Here is a 24404-nt window from a genome sequence, read left to right as displayed (position 1 = left end):
GAAGACTAACATTTCTTATAATACTGGTTCACTAGTGATGAAGTCCTTTAGCTTTTTTTGTGTCTGGAAAGCTCTTTTTCAGTACCTCAATTCTAAATGATAGCTTTCCTAGGTAGAGTAATATTGGTTATAAGTCCTTGCTTTTCATCATTTTGAATGTTTCTTGTCAATCCCGTTTGGCCTGCAATGTTTCTGTTCTGAAATCAGCTTACACTCTTATGGGTGCACCCCTGTAGGTAACTAACTGCTTTTCTCTTGCTGCTTTTAAGAGTGTCTCTTTGTCATTAACCTTCAGCATTTTAATTATGATGTGTCCTGCTGAGGGCCTCTTTGGGTTCATCTTCTTTGGGACTCTCTGTGCTCCCGGGACTTGCATGTGTACTTCCTTTACCAGGTTAGTAAAGCTTTCCATCATTACTATTTTGCATAGGTTTTCAATTCATTGCTTTCTCTCTTCACCTTCTGGTACCCACATAAAGCAAAAGTTGGTACACTTAAAGTTGTCCAAGAAACTCCTTAACTATCCTCATTTATTCTGGATTCCTTTTCTTTTTGCTGTACTGTTTGGGTGTTTTCTGCTTCCTTTATCTTCCAAATCTTTGACTTGATCCTCTTTTTCATCTAATGTACTGATGCTTCCCTGTAATGTATTCTTCATTTCCGTCATTATAGTCTTCATTTCTGACTAGTTCTTTTTTATGTTTCCTACCCCTTTGTTGAAGTTCTCACTGAGTTCCACTACTCTTCCCATAAGTTTATTGACCATCCTTATAACCAGTGTTTTTTAACTATGCATCTAGTAAATTCATTGTCTTCACTTTGTTTAGTTCTTCTTCTGAAGTTTTGTTCTATTGTTTCATTTGGCACATGTTTGTCTCCTCATTTTGGATGCCTCCCCTATGTTCGTTTCTATGTATTAGGTAGAGCTGCTCTACCAAGAGCTGGCTTGGTAGAATGACATCGTGTAGTAGGTGTCCCATGAGGGTCAAGTGGCACAGCATCCCCCATTCACCTGACCTAGGCACTCCACGTATTCCCTTTGTGTGATCTGTGCACCCACCTCTTGTAGCTGAGTCATGATTGCTGCTGGCATCTCAGTGGGAGGGATTTACCCCTGCACCAACTGGTTTCAAGGATGAGCTGCGAACACTGTGGACAATCAGCTGTGCCACAGAGTGGGACTTATTTCGGTGGGGGCTGTGGTGCCTGCTGAGTCTGACCTTTGAGTGTGTAACTTGTGGAAGAGGTTGGGTGGTGCTTCAAAATGGTCTGAAGCTGTCCACTGGATGCGCTGGCTCTGAGGCCTCCCAGAAGGTGCAGCCAAGATCACCCTCCACTGCACCCTGCCTATGGCCAACTGGCATGAGGCCTACCTGCAGATGGCTACTACTCGTGCTGGGCTTGGAAGTGCCCAGGAGTGGTCAAGTTGTGAAATAAAGCCTGCTGCTAGTGCCTGGCCTGGGGCCACTTGACGAGAGATACAAGGCACACTGAGGCCAGATGTTGCTTGTTTATTTTAGGAAAGTCTGAAGCATGAACCAAGACAGGCCATTTGTATGGAAAAGCCACTGGAAATGGCTTGGGTTAGGCCCCAAAACTGGATGGGGTGGGTCTCAGAGAATCACCAGGGCAGGGTAAACCGTGTTACCCAGGTTGATGGAGACTTAGATATGGCACCCCCTGGTGGCTCTGTGAAGGGAGGACCTAGAAAAGGAACAATGGCCTCTGCCAGCACTTCTGTCTGGGAGAAAGTTGCCCCTGCAGTTCTTGCCCCCATGCCTGACTACTCCTTGTATGTCCCTGGTGCCCCAGCACTGGAACTCAGAGTGAGTGGGTCCAAGGAAGTCCAGGTACAGGCCCTTTAAGAGGTACACTTGGGACTCCAGCAGCCCTCCTTTCTGAATGATGGTTGTTCTGTAGTTTAGTTATAATTTTGATGTGGTTGTGAGACGATTTGAGTACCACATTTACCTAGCAACCATCTTGACAAGAACCCCTGATATCTTTTCTCACCTATTAAAAATTTTCCCATCTATTTAAAAATTCCTGTATTTTCAACCATTATCTTTTGGTTTTAGATGTGCATCTTGGAAACAGCATGTTAATGAATTTTGCTCTTTACTCAACCTGAAAACCTGACCTATTCAGCTTTATTCTAATATGTAAAAGATGGCTCCTATGTTGGGCCTCTTCTGCTGTTGTTTTGTTTAAATTAAGTTTCATGCTGTTTCTTTATACATTCTCGCCTTCAAAAAATTTCTTTTACCTTAAAGTTCTACATTTAATTTCTAACCTGGAGATTATGCATACATTTTAAACCATTGTAGTAAACCATATTTTGCCCTGTAATGTGCTCCAATGTATAATGCATGTGCAAGTTTTTGGCCCACACCTTCAGGCAAAAATCTTTCATTAGAGTTTTTTAATTCAATTATTGATTGATTGATTGATATTTAGAAACAAAACTGATTATTGTATTGCAGGGTATTATTTTACATACTGATATCATTATTGGTTTCTAGAGTTACACTTTTAATGTATAAGCATAAATAAAAGAATTAAAAATATTTACATAGATATGGAGTTAGTACTACCCATGTATAACGAGCATGCTTATTTCTCCCTCAAAAATTTTGGCAAAAAAGTGTGCATTATACCTGGCAAAATACAGCATTTTTCTCAATCAACATTAAGAATAAAAGTATCTACATCATCAACCTGAAACAAGATTTCAGCATGCCTTTACTTTCCATTCTCTTGCCTCTTAAATTCTGTTAACTTCTCTTGGTCACACATAGAGCCTATGACTAAAAATTGCTAGGCCCCAAATTCCATGTAATGGCCACCTAGGTATATGTTTGTATAGCTGCTAGTGCTGGTCCTGGGGTCACTTGGCAAGAGGTTTGGGGCACTCCGAGGCCAGATGTTGCTTTTTTGGCATTTGTGAACACCTGAGAAATTTAGGGTATGTCCTCGGCATAAGCCAGACAAGTTGTTTGTACAGAAAAGCTATGAAATGTTGCAGGTGAGCCTGCATGTAGGGTGACATAAAGTCTCAAGAGAATCACCAGGGTCAAGTGAACAGTATTAGCCTGGTTGATAGTGACTCAGATGTGGTGCCCACCTACTGGCTGTATAGGCGGAAAGCTCAACAAAGGAACAGAGGCCTGTGCAAACACCTTTTTCAAGGAAAGAGCTGCTCCTTCAACCCTTGCCCCCAGTCCAGACTATTCAGTTCCTGCCTATATGTTCCTGGAGCCTTTTGAGTTGCTGCCTCAATTCTGGATCTCAGAGCAAGTAAGTTTGAGTAAGTTTGTGTGCAGGCCCTTTAAGAGGAAGGCCTGGGTTTCCAGAAGCCCTCCTTCTCACTCAACCACAAACCCTCCTGGTTTTTATAGCCAGATGTTGTGAAGACTTCTCTTGTGAAGAACTGGAACCCTGGGCTGGGGAAGCTGGTGTGGGGCTGGGACCCCTCGCTCCTGAGGGGGGACCTCTGCAGCAAAGATAACCCTCCAAATTTTTAACTGCCACATGTCAGTGTGACACCTGGCTGTTCTGAATTTCTACCCCTCCTACCAGTTCTCAATGTGTCTTCTTCTTTATATCCATAGTTAGGACTGCTATTCAGCTATATTTCAGGAGCTTCTGAATGATGGTTGTTTTGTAGAATGAGAGTACAGTGAGTACTGTCACTGTAAATGCTTATATTTAAAAAGAACAAAGATCTTAAGTCAACAAACTAACTTTACACTTTAAGGAACAAGAAAGACAATATAACTAACCTCAAAGCCAACAAAAGAGAAGGAAATAAAAGAAAGATTAGAGCAGAAATGAACAAAATAGAGAATAGAAAAAAAATACAGAAAATCAACAAAACCAAGAGTTGGTTCTTGGAAAAGATCATCAAAGCTGACATACCATAGGAGAAAAGTAGAGAAGACTCAAGTAACTAAAGTCATAAACGAAAGTGGGATTGTTACTGTTTTTATAAAAATAAAAAGGATTACAAGAGAGTATTATGAACAGCTGTATGCTAACAAATTGGATGATCTAGATGAAATGTATAAATTCCTAGAAACACACAACCTACTAAGACTGAATCATAAATAAACAGAAAATATGAATAGATCTATAACTAATAGGGAGACTGAATCGGTAATCAAAATCCTCCCAAAGAAGAAAAGCCCAGGACCAGATGGTTTCACTGGTGAATTCTACCAAACATATAAAGAATGAACACCAATCCTCCACAAAATCTTCCAAAAGACTAAAAAGGGAACACTTCTAAATTCCTCCCATCAGGTCAGCATTACCTAGACACCAAAGCCAAAAAAAAAAAAAAAATACTACAAGATAACTACTGACTAATACCACTCATAAATATGACACAAAAATCCTCAATAAAATACTAGCAATACAATTTCAACAGCATATTAAAAGTATTCTACACCACGACCAAGTGAAATTTATTTCTAAAATCCAAGGACAGTTCAACACAGGTGTAAATCAATGTACTATACCACATTAACAGGATGAAGGAAAAAAATACATGATCATCTCAGTAGATGAAGAAAAAATATTTTTAAAAAATCCAACATCTTTCATGATAAAAATACTCAATAGACTAAGAACAGAAGAAACTCCCCAACACACTAAAGGCCATATATGAAAAGCCCAAGTAATATCGTACTTGATGGTGAAAGCATTTTCTCTAAGATCAGAAAAAAGACAAGGATGCTCACACTTTTGCCATTACTATTCCACATAGTCCCAGCCAGAGAAATAAAGCAACATAAAGAGATAAAAATGAATCCAAATTGGAAAAATTACCTCTGTTCACTGGTAATATAATCTTATATGTACAAAACCTTAAACTGTTACACACACAAAAAAAACCCTGTTAACTAATAAATTCAGAAGGGTTTACCAAGAAGGTTCAAAGATGGTGGCTTTGCTTGAGGGAGCATGCTTCTCTTCTTCTGTGCAGGGGAGAGAAACTCGCGGATTGGCGGAGGAACAGAGCAAGAGGCCTAGGGTTACCCAAACATTTTTGAAAACAGGACATCAAAAATTATAGCAGACACTGAAAAACCAGATGGTAAGGAGACTGCTTCAGGACAATAAGGGCCCAGGGATCAGCGCGGGGACCAGGGGGGTTGCAGCCCCCAGGGCACCCGGGAGAGCGGAGTTGCTGCTCCCTCCCTGGACAATGGGGATTGAGCAACACCAGGGGAGACCTTGTGGCTTGAAGGCACAGAGAGGGGAGTTGGACTGGGAGACAATCTATCAGGCACTGCAAGCACCCACACATAGCTCTGGGAGAAGTGAGTGCTTCCAGCCAGCAGGACCAGGGGCGGCCTGGATGTGCGCCTGTACCCCCACCCTGGTGGGAGTGGGGATCGGTGGAAAGCCCAGACCTCGCAGCCCTGAACAAGGAAAGGGTGCGGGGGTTCTCAGGTTTCTGGAGCCTGCAGTGGTGAACTGGGGAAGCACGCGCCCCCTCAGGAATCCTGATTCTCACACTGTGAACCCGAAAGGGACACAGCGATTAGGGAGTTCCTAGAGCCTGAAACTGAAAAATTGGTGGAAGTACATGCCCCTTTATGATCTCCAGACCTTGCACCGTGAATCCAGAAAAGATGCAGGTGCTTCCAGAGAACACAGCACCTGCCGTGGTGAAATTTGGGGGAAGGGCGCATCTCTTTGCGATCCCTGGAGCTTGCATCGTGAACCCGGAAAAGACGCAGGAGCTCTGCAGGGCCCCGGAGCCCCGGAAACCTCGGCAGTGAGCTCCAGAGAGCGTGCTCAGGAGCTCCCAGGGTCCTGCAGGGGAAAGTCAGATTGGCTATCCAGAGAGCGCCCTGCTGGCCCTAGGGATAGTACCGGAGAGACTTACTGAGTTTTGACTGGGAAGAGTGATAAGCATTTCAAACGCCCCTCAGCCTGCTGAAGCCAGTGAGACCAGAAAAACTGGTCTGGCAAGTTAGAAACCAACAAGAGGGATTTTTTTGTTTTGTTTTCTTTTGTTTTTGTTTTTGTTATGGCTGTTGTTGGTTAATTGTTTGATTTTATCTTGTTTTTTAAGTGAATCTTTATTTTTCAATTCTTAGTATTTTTATATCTCTCAATCCCTTATGCTTCTCTTCCTTTCATCCTAGTATCATTCCTTCCACTCCAAATTTATCTCTCCTGCACTCCATCTTCTGCTCTTTTTCCCTTTTTTTTTGAGCTTGCAAGTTACTGCAAATTTGTATTATCTTTTTCTCACTTTTCTGACTTTTTATTTTAATAGTATTTTGGTATTCTTTTTCTTTCTGTATAATCTTGTTTGCTTGGCTGGTTATACTGTCATTTGATATGTTCCCCCTGTTATTTCAGTCACAATGTGTTGATAATTTACTATCCTTCATCTGTGTTCCATTAGTACACCTCTCAAGGTTCTATACTCCTTATTCTTGTTATCTAGATCTCATAGATTCTGCCACATGATTGTTGCTTTAATATTACTGTAAATAAGACCTAGTTCATACAATTGTAAATACTACTCAACACCCCTACCTGATCTCAGCCTACTTCGCAATTTCCTGAACTATATTATTGTGGGGGTTGTCTCTATTCCTTTACACACTACTCCTACTTACTAATCTTTATTGCAACCCTACATCAGAATCTGACCTCCCACGGCCTCACAGCTTTCTAGATCCAACTAACAATCCTTTCGTCCCCAGTAAGAATCTCACCTTCTTTCCATCCTTTCTAAAATGTGGCTACTGGGGTGGAAGATCACGGTTAACACTACAAGTAGCCAAAGGATATCCCATCTCTTCTCTACTCGCTGCTACTGTAAATATCATAGAATATTGTCTCGCTGTCTTAAACCATTTTGCCTTACTCCTCCAACTGATCACAAAAAAGAGTAGGGGGAAGTTGTGAACACCAGGATATACGAAGTAGACTGCACCACTGAATCTCACAGGTATTCTACCACAGAAGTTCACACCATAGTTACAGGGAACAAGAACAGATAAATTTAAGAAACAGAGGCTAACAAGAAGAATGTCATGAACAATGACAAAACAATGAAACAATCCCAAATGACGGGAAAGGAGGAAGCCTCAGAAAGAATGCTAAATGAAACAGAGGCAACTCCACTATCAGACATTGAGTTCAAAACAAGGATTATCAGGAAGCTCAATGAACTCACAATGAGCTACCAGACACTAGAGGGAAGATACAACGATCTCACTGCAAAGTATACAAACATGAAAAAGGAAATAGAAATTATCAACAAGGGCCAAGAGGAAATGAAGAATGCCATTTCTGAACTGAGGAACACAGTAGAAGGAATGAAAGGCAGGTTCAATGAACCAGAAGATCCGATTAGTGAATTGAAGGACAAAGTAGAAAAGAACACCCAGAAAGAGCAAGAAAAGGAAAAGAGGCTCAGAAACAATGAAGAGGGATTAAAAGAAATGCAAGACAATATGAAACGTAATAATATCCATATAATAGGGATACCAGAAGGAGAAGAAGAGCAAGGGATAGAAAACCTATTTGAAAAAGTAATGAAGGAAAACTTCCCTAATTTGATGAGAGAAAAAGTCACACAAATCCAGGATACACAGAGGTCCCAATCAAGAGGAACCCAAAGAGGCCCACCTACAGACACATCATAATTAAAATGGCAAAATTTCAAGACAAACAGAGAATCTTAAAGGCAGCAAGGGAAAAACACAAAGTAACATACAAGGGAGCCCCAATAAGGCTAACAGCTGACTTCTCAATGGAAACACTCGAAGCCAAAAGAGAATGGCAAGAAATATCCCACGTAATGAGAACCAGAGGTCTGCAACCAAGGCTACTTTACTCAGCAAGGCTCTCAATCAAGATAGAAGGCCAAATAAGAAACTTCCCCAACAAAAGAAATCCAAAAGAATACACCTCCACCAAACCAGCTCTGCAAGAGATTCTAAAGGGACTGCTTTAAGGCAAGGAAAGAAAAGAGAGAGAGCGAGAGAGAGCAAGAGAGAGAGAGAGAGAAACACAAGTAAATAAAAGACAATGAATAAGTACCTATCAATAATAACCTTAAATGTAAAGGGATTAAATGCTCCAATCAAAAGACATAGAATAGTTGAATGGATAAGAAAAAATGACCCACACATATGCTGCCTACAAGAGACCTACCTCAGGATAAAAGACCTGCACAGACTGAAAGTAAAGGGCTGGAAACAAATCTTCCAAGTAAATGCACAAGAAAAAAAAGCCGGGGTAGCAATACTCATATCAGACAAAACAGACTTCAAAAAAAGGTCCATAAAGAGAGACCCAGAAGCTCACTTCATAATACTCAAGGGAAGAATCCACCAAAAAGATATAAACATTGTAAATATATGTGCACCCAACATAGGAGCACCCAAATACATAAAGAAAATCTTAGAGGATTTCAAGAAAGATATTGAAAGCAACACAATTATAGTGGGGGATTTTAACACCCACTATCAAAAATGGACAGATCTTCCAAACAAAATATCAACAAAGATATTGTAGCATTGAACAATACCTTAGATGAAATGGACTTTACTGATACATACATTGACCTCCATCCCAAAGAAGCTAAATACACATTCTTTTCAAATGTACACAGAACATTTTCAAAGACAAGCCACGTGACAGGACATAAAACAAGCCTGAAGAATTTCAAGAAAATTGAAATCATACCAAGCATTTTCTCCGATCACAAGGGACTGAAGCTAGAAACCAACCCCCAGGAAAAAAACTCAAAACACTCAAAATCATGGAGATTAAATAGCAAGCTATTAAACAAAGAATGGGTCCAGAATGAAATTAGGAAAGACATCAAAAGATTTCTGGAAACAAATGAAAACACACTCACAACAACCCAAAATTTATGGGACACAGCTAAGGCAGTCCTGAGAGGGAAGTTCATAGTGATACAGGCCCACCTAAAAAAGTTAGAAACATTTCAAACAAACAACCTAACCCTACATCTACAAACACTCGAGGAACAACAACAAAGACAGCCCAGAGCAAGCAGAAGGAAGGAAATAATCAAGATCAGAGCAGAACTAAATGACATAGAGACTAAAAGCACAATTCTAAGGATCAATGAATCCAAGAGCTGGTTCTTTGAAAAGATAAACAAAATCCACAAGCCTTTAAGCAGACGCATCAAGCAAAAAAGAGAGAGGAACCAAATAAACACAATCAGAAATGAAAGAGGAGAGATTACAACAGATACCACAGAAATACAAAGAATAGTAAGAAATTACTCCGAGGAATTGTATGCCAAGAAATTTGAAAACCTAGATGAAATGGACAAATTTCTAGAAAAATATAATCTTCCAAAACTCAATGGAAAAGAAGCAGAAAGCCTGAACAAACCAGTAAGAGCAAAAGAAATTGAAGCAGTAATCAAAAAACTCCCAACACACAAAAGCCCTGGACCAGATGGTTTCACAGGAGAATTCTACAAAGCATTTAAGGAAGAGCTAACCCCTATCCTTCACAGACTATTCCAAAAAATCCAAAAAGATGGGAGACTCCCAAACTCTTTTTATGAGGCCAACATCATCCTAATTACAAAACCAGATAAAGAAACAACAAAGAAAGAAAACTTCAGGCCAGTATTCCTGATGAACATTGACGCTAAAATCCTCAACAAAATACTGGCAAACCACATTCAACAGTACATTAAAAAGATCATACACCATGACCAAGTGGGATTCATTCCAGGGATGCAAGGATGGTACGATATTCGCAAATCGGTAAATGGAATACATCACATAAACAAAAGCAAAGACAAAAACCACATGATCATATCAATAGATGCAGAAAAAGCATTTGATAAGGTACAGCACCCATTTATGATAAAAACACTCAACAAAGTGGGAATAGAGGGAGCATTCCTCAACATAATAAAGGCTATATATATGACAGACCTACAGCCAACATCATACTCAATGGGCAAAAATTAAAATCTTTTCCACTAAGAGCAGGAACAAGAGAAGGATGTCCACTTTCACCACTTCTATTCAATAGAGTACTGGAAGTTTTAGCCACAATGATCAGACAAGAAAAAGAAATAAAAGGCTTCCAAATCGGAAAGGAGGAAACAAAACTGTCACTGTTTGCACATGACATGATAGTGTACATAGAAAATCCTATAGACTCCACCAAAAAACTGCTTGACCTAATAAATGAATTTGGCAAAACAGAAGAATACAAAGTCAATATCCAGAAATTGAAGGCATTTCTGTACACCAACAATGAAACAGCAAGAGCAGAAATCAAGAAAAAAAATCCCATTTGAAATAGCAAAAAGAAAAATAAAATATCTAGGAGAAAACCTAACCAAATAGGTAAAAGACCTGTATTTAGAAAACTACATAACACTGAGGAAAGAAATCAAGGACAACACAAACAAATGGAAACACATGTAGTGTTGATGGATTGGAAGAAGTAACATCATCAAAATGTCCATACTACCCAAAGAAATTTACACATTCAATGCAATATCTATTAAAGTACCAAAGGCTTATTTCACATAGAACAAACACTTCAAAAATTTATATGGAATCATAAACGACCCCGAATGGCTGCTGCAATTTTGAGAAAGAAGAGTAAAGTAGGAGGGATCACAATACCTGACACTAAACTATACTACAAGGCCACTGTAATCAAAAGAGCCTGGTACTGGCATGAAAACAGGCACATAGACCAATGGAACAGAACAGAGAGTCCAGAAATAAACCCAAGTCTCTATGGTCAATTAATATTAGACAAAGGAGGCAGCAACATAAAATAGAGTAAAAATAGCCTCTTGAACAAATGGTGTTGGGAGAACTGGATAGCTCCATGCAAAAAAATGAAACTTGAGCACCAACAAAGCACCTTATACAAAAATAAATTCAAGGTGGATAAAAGACTTAAATATAAAATGTGACACCATTAAAGTCCTAGAGGAGAACATAGGTAGGAAAATCTCAGATATTTCACGCAGAAACTTTTTTTACTGACTTGTCCCTTAGAGCAAGGGACATAAAGGAAAGAATAAACAAATGGGACCTCATAAAAATAAAAAGCTTCGGCAGAGCTAAAGAAAACAGTATCAAAATAAAAAGAGAACCAACTGTATGGGAAAACATATTTGCCAATGATACCTCAGACAAGGGTTTAATCTCCAAAATATATAAAGAACTTACACGACTACACTCTAAGAAGACAAGGAACCCAATTAAAAAATGGGCAAAGGACTTGAACAGACACTTCTCCAAGGAGGACATACAGAAAATCCAAAGAAATATGAAATGATGTTCAAAATCGCTAGCTATCAGAGAGATGCAAATTAAAACCACAATGAGATACCACTTCACACCAGTCAGAATGGCCATCATAAACAAAGCAACAAACAAGTATTGGAGAGGTTGTGGGGAAAAAGGACTCTAGTGCACTGTTGGTGGGACTGCAGACTGGTACAACCACTATGGAAAACAGTATGGAACGTCCTCAGAAAACTAAAAATGGATCTGCCTTTCCACCCAGCAATTCCACTGCTGGGACTATATCCTAAGAACACCAGAACACCATCCAAAAGAACCTATGCACCCTAATGTTCATAGCAGCACAATTTATAATAGCTAGGTGCTGGAAGCAACCTAAGTGCCCATCAGTAAATGAATGGATGAAAAAACTATGGTACATTTACACAATGGAATTCTATGCAGCAGAAAGAAAGAAGGAGCTCCTACCCTTTGCCACAGCATGGATGGAGCTGGAAAGCATTATGCTAAGTGAAATAAGCCAGGCAGTGAAAGACAAATACCATATGATCTCACCTTTAACAGGAACCTAAACAACAAAACAAAGAAACAAGCAAAATATAACCAAAGACACTGAAATAGAAGACAAGGTGACAGTGACCAGAGGGGAGAGAAGAGGGAATTTCAGGGGAGAAGGGGAAGGGTTTACAGGAACAAATTTAAAAGACATATGGACAAAAACTAGTGGAAGGGTGGTAATGGGAGGGAAGTGGGGAGGGTTGGGTGGGTGGGTTGGATTGGGAGTAAAAGGGAGAAAATTGTACTTGAACAATGATTAAAATGAAAAAAAAAAGTTTACCAAAAAATAAAAAAGAATTTCAACCAAAGGTATCGATAAAAGATGAGACAAAAATCAGGTGCTTTCCTATAAAGTAAAAATGAACAAACAAAAAAATAAATTAAGAAAAGAATTCCATTTACAATAGCATAAAGAAGAGTACCTAGGAATACACCCAAGGAGGCAAAGACTTCTAAAAACTACAGAAGTCTTTACTGAAAACTACAGAAGTCTATATTGAAAACTACAGCATGTAGCTGAAAGAATTAAAAAGACACCATTAATTGGAAAGAAATCCTGTGTTCATGGATTAGAAGGCTTAACACTTTTAACATGTCAATACTACCCAAATCAATCTACAGATTCAGTATAATCTGAAAATCTCAAAAACAAATTTTTAAGAAACATAAAAAGCCATCCTAAAATTCATGTGGAATCTCAAGAAAACACCCAATTATACAAAATATTGAAAAATAAGAACAAAGTTGGAGGTCTCACACTTCTTGATTTCAAAAGTTGCTATAAAGCTACAGTAAGCAAAACAATGTGGTACTGGCATAAAGATAAACATAGGTCAACAGAAGAAAACAGAAAGCCCAGACAAAAAGCCTCGAGTATCATCAGATCAAATGATTTTTGACAATGGTACCAAAACTATTCAATGTGGAAAAGAACAGTCTTTTCAACAAATGGTGCTGAAAAAATTGGATATCCACATGCAAAAGAATGAAGTTGGACCCTTAGCTAACACAATATACAAATGAACTGAAATGGATCAAAATATAAAAGAGCTAAGACTCTTAGAAAAAATCATAGGCCAAAAGCTTTACAACACTGGATATGGCAATGATTTCTTGGATATGACACCAAAGGCACAACTAACAAAAGAAAACAAAGACGAGAAAATTAAAAAAGAACTTCTGTTCAAGATGTGGCATAGGTAAACATGGCTCACCTCCTCACACAACCACAGCAAAATTACAAATAAAATATAGAACAACCATCACTCAGAATGGTCAGAAATCAAGTTGAATGGAAGTCTGACAACTACAAAATTAAAGAAATCACATACATCCAGACTCATAGGGGGGACAGAGACACAGAATGGGTTGGTCCCAAATCCAGGTGTGGTGGATAAAAATTTGGGAGGGAAATCTCAGGAGTGAGTAGTCTCAAGACATACATCAGGCCTCACAGCCCAGGGTTCCATTGCCAGGAAGATAAGAGCCCATAAATACTGGCTGTAAAAACCAGCACAATTAAGTCCAACGAAGACAATACTAGAGTCCCAAGCAGTTCCTCTTACAGAACCCACACAAGAACTTACTCAGACTCACTCCCTCTGAGCTCCAGCACTGGGGCAGTAGCTAGAAAGGCACCAGTGGCATATAGGGAGGAACTTAAGTGTCTGGTATCAATGAGGGAGCTGGGGTACAGCTTTCCCCTAGACAGAAAGACAAGCAGAGGCCATTTTTCCTTTTCTGAGCCCTTCCCCCACAACTCCACAGAGCCAGCAGGCAGGTGCCACATCTTAGACTTCATCAACCTCACTAACACTATTGTCCCACCCTGACGATCCCCTGAGACTCCCTCCCACCCAACTTACAGACCGACCTAAACTGTTAACCATGACTTTTCCTTATGAATGGCTGGTCTTGGCTCATGCTTCTCAATTTCCTAAATACTATCAAATAAGCAACAGCTGGCCACAGTAAGCTCCCAGCCCCCATACCTCTTGCTAAGTATCCCCAGGCTTAGTACTGAAAGCAGCCAGTCTAGATTTACACCCTGGACACCCAGGAAATCCCAGAGCCTTTGAACCCCCTAGACAGCTACAGACCAGGTTGGAGCATCATCACCCTGCCCTAACACAGCTGATCCTCCACAGAGGGCAGAAGCTGGTGGTCAGTGGTCATAGCCAATCCTTACAGCTGACTACCCAGGGTATATCAGTCCCATTGGCCTGCCAACAGAATCAAGGCTCAACTACAAGAGGAAGTTGTACTGTGCCCACATGAAAGGCACACCTGAAGTACCCAGTTTGGGTGATAGAGGAGGCTGTGCCATTGGAACCTATAGGACACCCACTACATTAGGCCACACTACCAAGACAGGGAGTCATAGTAGCTCTACTGAATAGAAACAAACAAACACAGGGAGGCTGCCAAAACAAGAAGACCAAGAAACATGATCCAAATAAAAGAACAGATCAAAACTCCAGAAGAGAATTAGATGAAATGGAGATAAGCAATCTATCAGATGTGGAGTTCAAAACACTGGTTATTAGGATACTCAAAGAACTTAGTAGGGCCTGAACAACATAAAAAAGATCCAATCAGAAATGAAGGATAACTGAAATAAAGAACAATTTACAGAGCAATAACAGTAGAGTGAATAAGAACAAAATCAATGATTTGGAATGTATGGAAGCAACAAAAAAATCAGAACAAGAAGAAAAAAGAAATAAAAAAATGAGGATAGTGTTAGCAGCCTCTGGGACAACTTCAAGAGATCCAACATTTGCATCATAGGAGTGCCATAAGGAGGAGAGGGAGAGCAAGAAATTGGAAATCTACTTGAAAAAATAGTGAAAGAAAACTATCCTAATTTGATGAAGGGAATAGACATACAAATCTAGGAAGCAGAGACAGTCCCAAAGGAGATGAACCCAAAGAGGCCCTCAGCAAGACACATTATAATTAAAATGCAAAAGGTTAAAGATAAAAAGAGAATCTTAAAAGCAGCAAGAGAAAAGCAGTTACCGTAGTTACCTACAGGGAAATTCCCATAAGACCATCAGCTAACTTCTCAAAACTAACTTTGTGGGCTAGATGGGATGGGCAAAAAATATTCTATGTCATGAAAAGCAGGAATGTACAGCCAATACTGCTGTACCCAGCAATGATATCATTTAGAATCAAAGGGCAGATGAAGAGCTTCTCCAACAAGAAAAAACTAAAGGAGTTTGTTGGGAACAGCCCTGACTGGTATCAGAAGCTGAAACCCCCGCCTAGGCTAAGGCTAAGGGAACGCCCTTGGAACCGTAAGCCAGCAAGGAGACATAAGCTTATCTCCCTGGCAGGAATGCTGCTTCTGCTGCTTTATTCATAACTGAACCCCCAAAAGCTTGGTCGGTTAGCCAAAGACCGGTAAGATTCCCCAAGGGGGGGAACGACCTAAGACAAGCATGATCACTTTGGGAAGCCCCCACAAAGAAGGACTTGGGGGGCTGCAGCAAAAGGGGGTGATGGACCCTCGCTCCTCGGCTTTGACATAGCCTGAGTTCTCGTTGTCTGGGAGAAAATCTCCTTATCTCTTGGTTGCCTTGGTTCCCTTGCTCCACCTAAGCCTGAAACAATGACAGGGTGGTGCAGCTCTGTGCTGAAAAAGGCGGATCCCCTGGGTGATCAGGCCTAAGAAAGAATATGTAAATTACTGTGAAACTTTCTTTGTTTAGAATGCTCTCAGTTGAATGAGAAGGGTCCAAGGAGGAAGTTAGTTTGTTCCTCAAAGTCTTAAGGCTCTTTGACCCCAACTCAAAATAGACCCTCAGAGTTCCTTGTTTTCTATAGTCCCTTACTTCCTTGTAATGAGTACTGTACTTGAATTATTATGCAAAATGAGCCTAATAAAAGCAGGTATGGACCGTAAATCGGGGCGCTCCACTAGGGGGAGGTGGCCATTTCGTCCCTACTTCTCCACAGAAACTAGTTTGTCTCTGTGCATGTTTTTTCTCGCGTGTTTTCAGCGAGCCATCCACAGCGTTCTGTGGTCACTGCTGGCCGTGGACCCACGCATCAGGAGTTCATCATCACCAAAACATTATTATATGAAATGTTAAAGGGACCTATCTAAGCCCTGGCTAGTGTAGCTCAGTGGACTGAGCACCAAAGGCCTGAGAACCAAAGATCACTGGTTCAGTTCCCAGTCAAGGCACACACCTGGGTTGCGGGTGAGATCCCTCGTGGAGGGTTCGTGAGAGACAATTACACAATGATGTTTCTCTCCCTCTCTTTCTCCTTCCCTTCCCTTGTCTCTCACAATAAATAAAATCTTTTTTTAAAAAAGGGGGGACCTATTTAAGAAAAAGAAGATAAAAACTATGAACAGTAAGGTGGCAAGAAATACATATCAACAATTGAATCTAAAAAACAATGAAGCAAACAAGAAAAGCAGAGACAGAATCATGGATACAGAGAACGTTTTGACCACTGCCAGATGGGAGGATAGTGTAGGGAAATGGGTGAAGAGATGAGGGGATTAAGGGATTTTAAGGGGTAAAAATAGATAGTTATAGAATAGCCATGAGATTTAAAGTACAATATAGGGAACAGAATGGCCAAAGAACTTATACACATAACCCATGGACATGAACAATTATGTGGGGATTGCCTGAGGGAGTGAGGGATGCTGGGTGGAGAGTACAAAGGGGGAAAATTTGGGACAACTATAAAAGAACACTCAGAAATATAATTAAAAATAGAAAACACAGACAAATTGGACCTCATGAAAATTAAAAACTTTTGTATATCAAAACCAACTATCTACTGAGTAAAAAGGCAACCCCCAGAATTGGAGAGACTATTTGTAAATCACATACCTGACAAGGGATTCATATCTAGAATGCATAAAGAGAACTCCTACAACTAGACAAAGAAAAAAAAACATTTAAAAAACTGCCAAAGCACCTAAAATGATATTTCTCCAAAGAAGATATTGGCCATTCACAAATGGCAAATAGGGACATGAAAGATATTCAACATCACTAGCCTTTAGGGAAATGCAAATCAAAACCACAGGGATATCACTATCCATTTAGGATAACTATTATCAAAAAACAACAAAAAAAGAAAAAATGTTGACAAGGATGTGGAAAAATCTGAACCTTTGTGCACTGTTGGTGGGAACATAAAAGGGTACAGCCACCATGGAAAGCAGTATGATGGTTTCCTCAAAAAAATTAAAAATAGAAATATCATATAATCTAAAACTTCCACCTCTGGGCATATATCTAAAAGAGAGACTCAAACAGATATCTGTACAACCATGTTCACAGCAACACTATTCATAAAAGCCAAAATGGATGAATGTGGAGGACATAATGTTCATGAAATAAGTCTTTCATGAATGGACAAATATTGCATGATTCCACTTATATGCAGCAACTAGAGTAGTCAAATTCAAAGAGCCAGATATTAGGATGGAGGTTTCCAGGGGCTTGAGGAGCGAGAATGAGGAAATGCTGTTTAATCAATACAGAGTCTCAGTTGGGGAACATGAAGAAAGCTCTGTGGTGATGGTTGCAAAACAATGTAAATATGCTAATGCTACAAAACTTTACATGGTTAAAATAGTAAAGCAGCTGACCAATGGAAGTTTACAATTTTAACCCACGCTATGTATGAATCAGGATTGGCTTAAAATTAATGTGGGGAAGGAGTTTTAAAAACTTGGGGCATTTTCTTCACAGTTTGGGCCATTATTTTGTATCTGACCAATGATAACTTCCTGAGTAGCCTAGCTGCCTCCACATTTGATCTAGTCTTCATTACATGATACTGTACCTAGAGAACTACAAAGATTCCACCAAGATATTACCAGAACTGATAAATGAATTCAGTAGAAATCAGTTGCATTTTCATATGTCAATAATGAACTAACTAACAGAAAGGAAAATTAACAATCCCATTCACAATTGTTACAAAAGAATAAAATACCTAGGAATAAACCTAACCAAGGATTTAAAAGACCTGTACTTGGAAAATTATAATACACCACTTGAAAGAAATGGAAGAAGATACAAATAAGTGGAAGCACATACTGTGTTCATGAATAGGAAGAATTAATATCATTAAAATGTCTATACTACCCAAAGCAATTTATAGATTCAACATGACTCCTGTCAAGATTCCAATGGCATATTTCACAGAACAAATATTTAAAAAATTGATATGGAATCACAAAAGGCCCTGAATACCAACAGCAATCTTGAGAAAGAAGAACAAATTTGGGGAATCACACTACCTAAAGTGAAACTATACTACGAGGCCATAGTAATCCAAACAGCCTGGTGCTGGCATAAAAACAGATACACAGATGGATGGAACAGAATAGAGAACTCAAATAAACCCATACCTTTATAGTCATTTAATACTAGACAGAGGAAGCAAACACATATAATGGACTAAAGTTTATTCATTAAATGGTGTTGGGAAAAATGAACAAATATGGGTAGAAAAATTAAACTAAATACCTTTTTACACCACACATAAGAATAAATTCAAAATGGATCAAAGACTTAAATGTTAGACCCAAAACCATACAAATCATAGAAGAAAACATAGGCAGCAAAATCTCAGACACTGCTTGTAGCAATATTTTATGGGATATATCTCCTCAGGCAATGGAAACGAAAGAAAAAATAGACAAATAGACTACATAAAACTAAGAAGTTTTTGCACAGCAAAGGAAATCACTGATAAAATAAAAAGACAACTCAAAGAATGGGAGAATATATTCACCAATACATCTGATAATGGGTTAATATCTAAAATTTATATAGAACTTACAAAACTCAACACCAAAAAAACTAACAACCCAATTTAAAAAAATGGGCAAAGGTCCTAAATAGGTACCTCTCCAAAGAGGACATACAGATGACTAATAGGAAACATAAAAAGATGCTCTATGTCACTATTCATCAGAGAAATGCAAATTAAAACCACAATGAGACACCTGTCAGAATGGCTATCATCAATAAATCAACAAACAAGTGCTGCCAAGGATGTGGAGAAAGGGGCACCCTTTTGCACTGTTGGTAGGAATGCAGACTGGTGCAGCCACTGCAGAAAGCAGTATGGAGATACCTCAAAAACTTAAAAATAGATGGGCCCTTTGACCCAGTGATCCCACTTCTGTGAATATACCTGATGGAACCCAAAACACTAATTCAAAAGAACATAAGCACCCTTATATTCATTGCAGTATTATTTACGATCACCAAGATATGGAAGCAGCCCAAGTGCCCATCAGTAGATGAGTGGATAAAACAACTACGGGATATTTACATAATAGGATACTACTTGGCTGTAAAAAAGAAGAAAATTTTACCCTTTAGGACAATATGGATCGATGTGGAGAACATTATGCTAAGTGAGATAAGCCAGTCAGAGAGAGACAAATACCATGTGATTTCACTCATATGTGTAATCTAATGAACAAACTGAACTAACAAGGAAAATGGGGACAGACTCATAGATGGAGAGCAGGATGACAGCTCATGGAGGAAGGGAGGTGAGGGGGTCAAGGAATTGAGGAAAAAAGATTCATGGACAACAGTGTGGGGATTTGGGGGGAGAGGGATGTATAAGGTAAGGGAAAACATACAATAAAGATTAAATCAAAATAAAATAAATTTTTAAAGTAATAAAAATAAAAAATAGAGATAGGAGACAGAGCCTGGAAACAGGCCAATGCATATCTGAGAGCATTCAAATTAGCATGGAAAGCATGGACTCTCCAATAAATGAAGAAGACACAACTGATAAGTCTTAAAGAAAAAAATGAAATGGATCCCCACTCACTGTCAGCATCTAGTCCAGGTAGAATACAGAATGTGAATGTGAGAAACATACTCTAAAAGTTTCAAGAACTAAAACCAATGCATTATCTTAATAACCTCAGAGTAGACACAGATTTCTTAAAATAAGACACAAAAAGCACAAACCTTAAAGGAAAAGAATGATAGATTCAACTGTTGCAGGAGATAGTATAAGAAGAATCCTGAGACTGGGCTACTGTTGCTGGGAGACTATTGTGTCCTGGTTGCCAGGCAACACCTACCAAAATTAGGTAGCAGCTAGGAATGAAGGACCAGAGGGGAAATAAAGGCTGGGCCCTCCCCATTGCAATCTAACAAAGAACTTAATTTAGGAGGCTAAAAACAAAGGTGGACATTTCTTACCTGTTTACCCAGGGATTCTGAGCCTGGTCTGATGAGGATGCCAGGCACTCTGAATAACACAAGTAAACTATGATAGTGCAAGAGGGAAACCCTTAAAAATCTATACGTGTCATCTCCACTAGCTGGTAAAAGGAAAACCCTGACACTGTGTATTCAGCTCAAGGCCTAGAAAGGAGAAGGGGTGGCAGTCTACAGTGCCCAAAAGAAAAAGCCCATAAACAACTTTGTTTAACTGCCTGCCTCATGTACAAAATGAGCAAATAGGAGTCTGAAGCAAGATAAGGATTCAGGTTAACAGAACCCACCCATACCTATGTTTAGGCGGTCACCTCCCCACAGAAAGCTGGTACCACCTTTACCTGTCAATCAACAGGTAGCTCCCTCACCTCCATCCTGCCAACTATGTAAGTCCTCAGAACAAAGGACTCCTGATCTTCTCTTGGTTTGTGGCTCTCCTGTCACACTGTGGGGGCCTCTGGCCACCAGGCCCCTGGCCACCCCTTTCTGGCCACCTGAGTGCTGCCCACCCTTGCTTTTTCCACCCTTGCTTTTGTTCTTTCATTCACTAATAAACTTTGCCTGCACGCTAATAGGCTTGCTGACCTGTAATTCTTTACTACATCAGCAAGAGCCAAGGTTTCTCCAGTAACACAACTGTTACAGGGTGCAGCCAAGAGGAGGGACCCCAAATGGGCATTTGAAATGGGGTCCAGAACTCAAGGTGTCCAGGAGATTTTAAGATGTCTCCACCCCTTCCCCCATAGGTGTGAGTTGGGGGAAGGGGCACACAGAGCAAGAACATGCAGGGCAGCTTTGCAGATAATCCATGGCATGGTCATTTAACATACCTACAGCCTTTGGCTGGTCACTTAGATATGCTAAATAGCTATGGCCATGCTCTAGGCCAGGGGGATGGAAAGGGACCTTCCCCCCCAAGATGTGACTGGGGGACAGGTCCCCCGAGTTACAGCGCCTGCATGGGAGCTCGGAGAAGATTGGCTCCATGACATGGGGTCACACCTGCCCAGACCCACGATGGCGACCAGTAAAGCTGGAAAAGACAGCAGATTGAGGGCAAGTGTGGCCAAGTGTAGGAGGAGTCAGAAATGGGGCTGCAGAGGAAGATTGGCGAGGGGATTTAAACCCAGACACGGCAGCCATTGAAGAGAGAAGCACGCGGTTTTGGCTGAGTGGGGACTCCCGTGGCCCTGGGAGAGAGGACCACGTGCCTTTGCCAGAGTGGGGACCCCTGCAGCTTTAGAAGAGGGAACCACCACCTGGTTTTAGCAGAGATCCTGGCGACACAGCTGAGGGTGCCAGGAACCCAGGGAGGTCTCTCAGTCAAGACAGAGTACTAACTGGGAATAACCAGAGGACTGCCTGAGCCATGGACTTCTATTTCCTTTCCTGAGATTCGGTACTCTGGACTGGGCAAAGGGGGAAGGAAGGACTTTGTCTGTTTGTGGGTGTTTTAAGAGATTTTAGGATTTTTTTGATGAAGACATTAGGTCACTACTTTAAGTTTGTATAGCATTAAATAAACATTTCCTTTCCTTTTCACGAATCTCTGGCATTGAGAGACATCTTTCCTCTGGCAGTGGACATAATGGACCTGGGGGCTTCTTTCAATAATAGTATATCATCCCAGGCCCCCCCTTGTTCTGTAACACAACTACATTAAACTTGCAAACTTCAGTTAACCAAAAGATCCCATAAAGAATATGAAAAACAAAAAAAAATGGGAGATTTCCCAATATATTATAACCAAAGTATTAATATCCAAAATATAAAGAATACCTACAAATCAGTACAAAAATAAAACAACCTGAGAAAAAAGCAAAAGGCCTGAAAGTTTCATAGAACAGGAAATGCAAATGGTCCATAAACACATGAAAAGATGTGCAACTTTATCAGGAAACATAAAACTAAAGCCACAACAAAATACCATTTCATAATTGCCATTATGCAGGCAATAATTAAATATATCAACTGTTGACAAGGATATGAAGCAAAGCAGAAGTGTTACCCACTGCTAGTGGGAGAGTAACTGCTATAACAGCTTGGAAAAACAGTTTGGCATCACCTGTTAAGGTAGAAATCATGTATCCTCTATGGCGAGCAATTCAACTTCAAGATAACTACTGTAAAGTCTTACATATGCACTGAAAGATATGTGTAAGAATAAGCATAGCTGTGTTGCTTTTAAGGGCAAAATACTAGAAACAGCAGAATCAATAAACTATGGTATGATTCTACTTAAAGTACCAAAACAAGCCAAAAGGAACAAAATATTTTCAGGAATATATGTGTATTTGATAAAAAATGCAAAGAAAAGCAAGAAATTTTGGATAGTGGTTCACGCTAAGGGCAGAGGGGAAAATGTAATCAGGGTGAGACATCCAAGGAGTCTTCCAGAGTACTACTTTGTTTCTTTATTCTTTAAGATGTACGTGCAAGTTTTATGAAACAATATGTAAGACAATGAGTACTCAAAAATAAATTTGAAAACATAGCCTATAATTTCATGAAACTACCCAAGAGTTTGTTTTTTCATATTCCATTTCAACTTTCTGATAAGTGTATTTAAAAATATGAAAAGTCCCTATTACTCAGTTATCTTCCAAAGGTTCACTTCTAAGTGAGTTATTTTAAACCTCAGAACAAATTTGCCCATAAAAATGCTGGACTCGCAGTTAGCCCCCAAAGTTAAAGTATTATGAAGTATAACTGAAATTACCTCACCCCGTGCCACCTTCACACCCTTCCTCGCATTCATTTTACAAAATGTGGAAACCAAAGCTCCGCAGAGTTCTGTAACTCGGTCAAGGTCAAGCAGTTAGGAAGCTGGATCTGTCTCCAAGTCCCGTCTACTACTCCCAAGTCCTGGCCTCTCCTTGCACTACTCTTAACAGGCCAAAAGTTTTTAGAAATATCTTTTATTCTTCTGGATATACACTTGATAAGTAAACCAACATCAAACTACCAACCAGGACGAAAAGGACGAGCGGTTACCCCTTCGACCGCGGTCCTAGAACATTTCTGCGGAGTCTAGGCCGTCGCGGTAGCTTTGGGAGGCCGTCCCGTGCGGCCGCCTCACCACGGAGCCAAAGGAGCAAAGCAAAAGGTTCTGATTCAGGCTTTGTGTAAACCACCCCGAAAACGAGTCCCGGGCTCCGGGTCCCGACCAGCCGAGCGGTAGTTGGGCCTCGCGGGTGCACTTCCGAGAGTGGAACAAGAACGCTCCAGTCCGAGGTCCCCGGGCGCCGAAGGGAGGGCCAGCCTGGGATCCCGAAGACCCGGTCTCCCCCAGGCTCTCACAGCATTTCCCAAGCCCGCCTCCGCCCCCGCCCCTGCCCCGCCTACCCGCGTGCAGTGAGGACAGTAGCTCTTGCTGAAAATCATCACTTTGTTGCCCTCGATGAGGCCCAAGAGACGGCGCCGTAGCTTTTCGCGGGCCTCGGAGGACTGGCGACTGGTTCCAGGGGAAGACAGGCGGCCCCGGCGCCCAGGCAGCGACATGGGCACGCCGTTGACACCGCCCAGGCGGCGGTTGGGGACAGCGCCCACCTTCACCCGACCTGACGATGCTGCGCCAGGGCCTTAAAGTCGCTCCCGGCCGGGTGGGACCTGGCCTGCTACTCAAGTCCGCTACTCCAACGGAGCGCCCCAGGCTGAGTTTGGGAGGAGAAACCTCAAACACCGCCCAAGATCCCAACTACAGCAAATCCCGGACTGCGGCTCGCCCCGCCCCCGGTACTGCCTTGTCACGTGGTGCCCCCTCGCCGCCGCTCACGCGAATAAGTGTGGCGCCGGAGTCTTCTACCTACCTTTCCAAAATGGTTGGGTGCAAGCCTGCGTACCTTCGTGCTGTATACCCTCGTTATTGCGACTTTGTGTGCACACATCGGGACAAACCAGGCTCTGCAATGCCACCCAGGGATGCCCTCAGTGGAACACTTTACATGCCTTGTAATTTATAACAATCACCCCAAACTCTAGTAAAAAAATATTTTTAATGTGTCATTACCATCATTTCAGATATCTCTACAAGCATTTAAACACATAGAAGTATGGAGAGAGATATGCTTTTGTAATACATGGTCACGCTAATTTTAAAGTAAAATGCAAATTAAATTTTAAGAAAACAAGCTAAACTGTAACTGTGAGAATTATTTATTCAGACTTTTTTTCCGGAGAAGATATTAGTTTCTCAAAGATCTCTTTTAAAAAATGATTATAAAGAGTGAAATTGAGGTAATTATTTTTTAATTTATTTTTCAATCACAATTTACATTCAATACTATTTTGTATTAGCTTCAAG

General features: G+C 40.6%; 1 protein-coding gene across 2 annotated transcripts in view; it reads right to left on the bottom strand.

Annotated features, from left to right (window-relative positions):
* Nucleotides 1–23812, bottom strand: part of TXNRD3 (thioredoxin reductase 3) — a 77680-nt gene extending 53868 nt beyond the window's left edge. Inside the window, exon 1 of one of the 2 annotated variants that reach the window (XM_045849646.1) lies at nt 23447–23812. In XM_045849646.1, the coding sequence (XP_045705602.1) occupies nt 23447–23602 (156 nt within the window). In that variant the 5' untranslated portion in view covers nt 23603–23812. Of the gene's footprint in view, nt 1–23070; nt 23365–23446 lie in introns of those variants that run through there. The other variant, XM_045849647.1, reaches the window with a different exon arrangement.
* Nucleotides 23813–24404: the final 592 nt, after the last annotated feature.

This window comes from Phyllostomus hastatus, unplaced genomic scaffold (assembly GCF_019186645.2).
Source record: "Phyllostomus hastatus isolate PE091 unplaced genomic scaffold, TTU_PhHast_1.1 phas_contig_80, whole genome shotgun sequence".
In the NCBI taxonomy this organism is placed as follows: Eukaryota; Metazoa; Chordata; class Mammalia; order Chiroptera; family Phyllostomidae; genus Phyllostomus; species Phyllostomus hastatus.
Note: the sequence above shows the minus strand (reverse complement) of the source record. Positions and strands in the feature narration are given on the sequence as shown.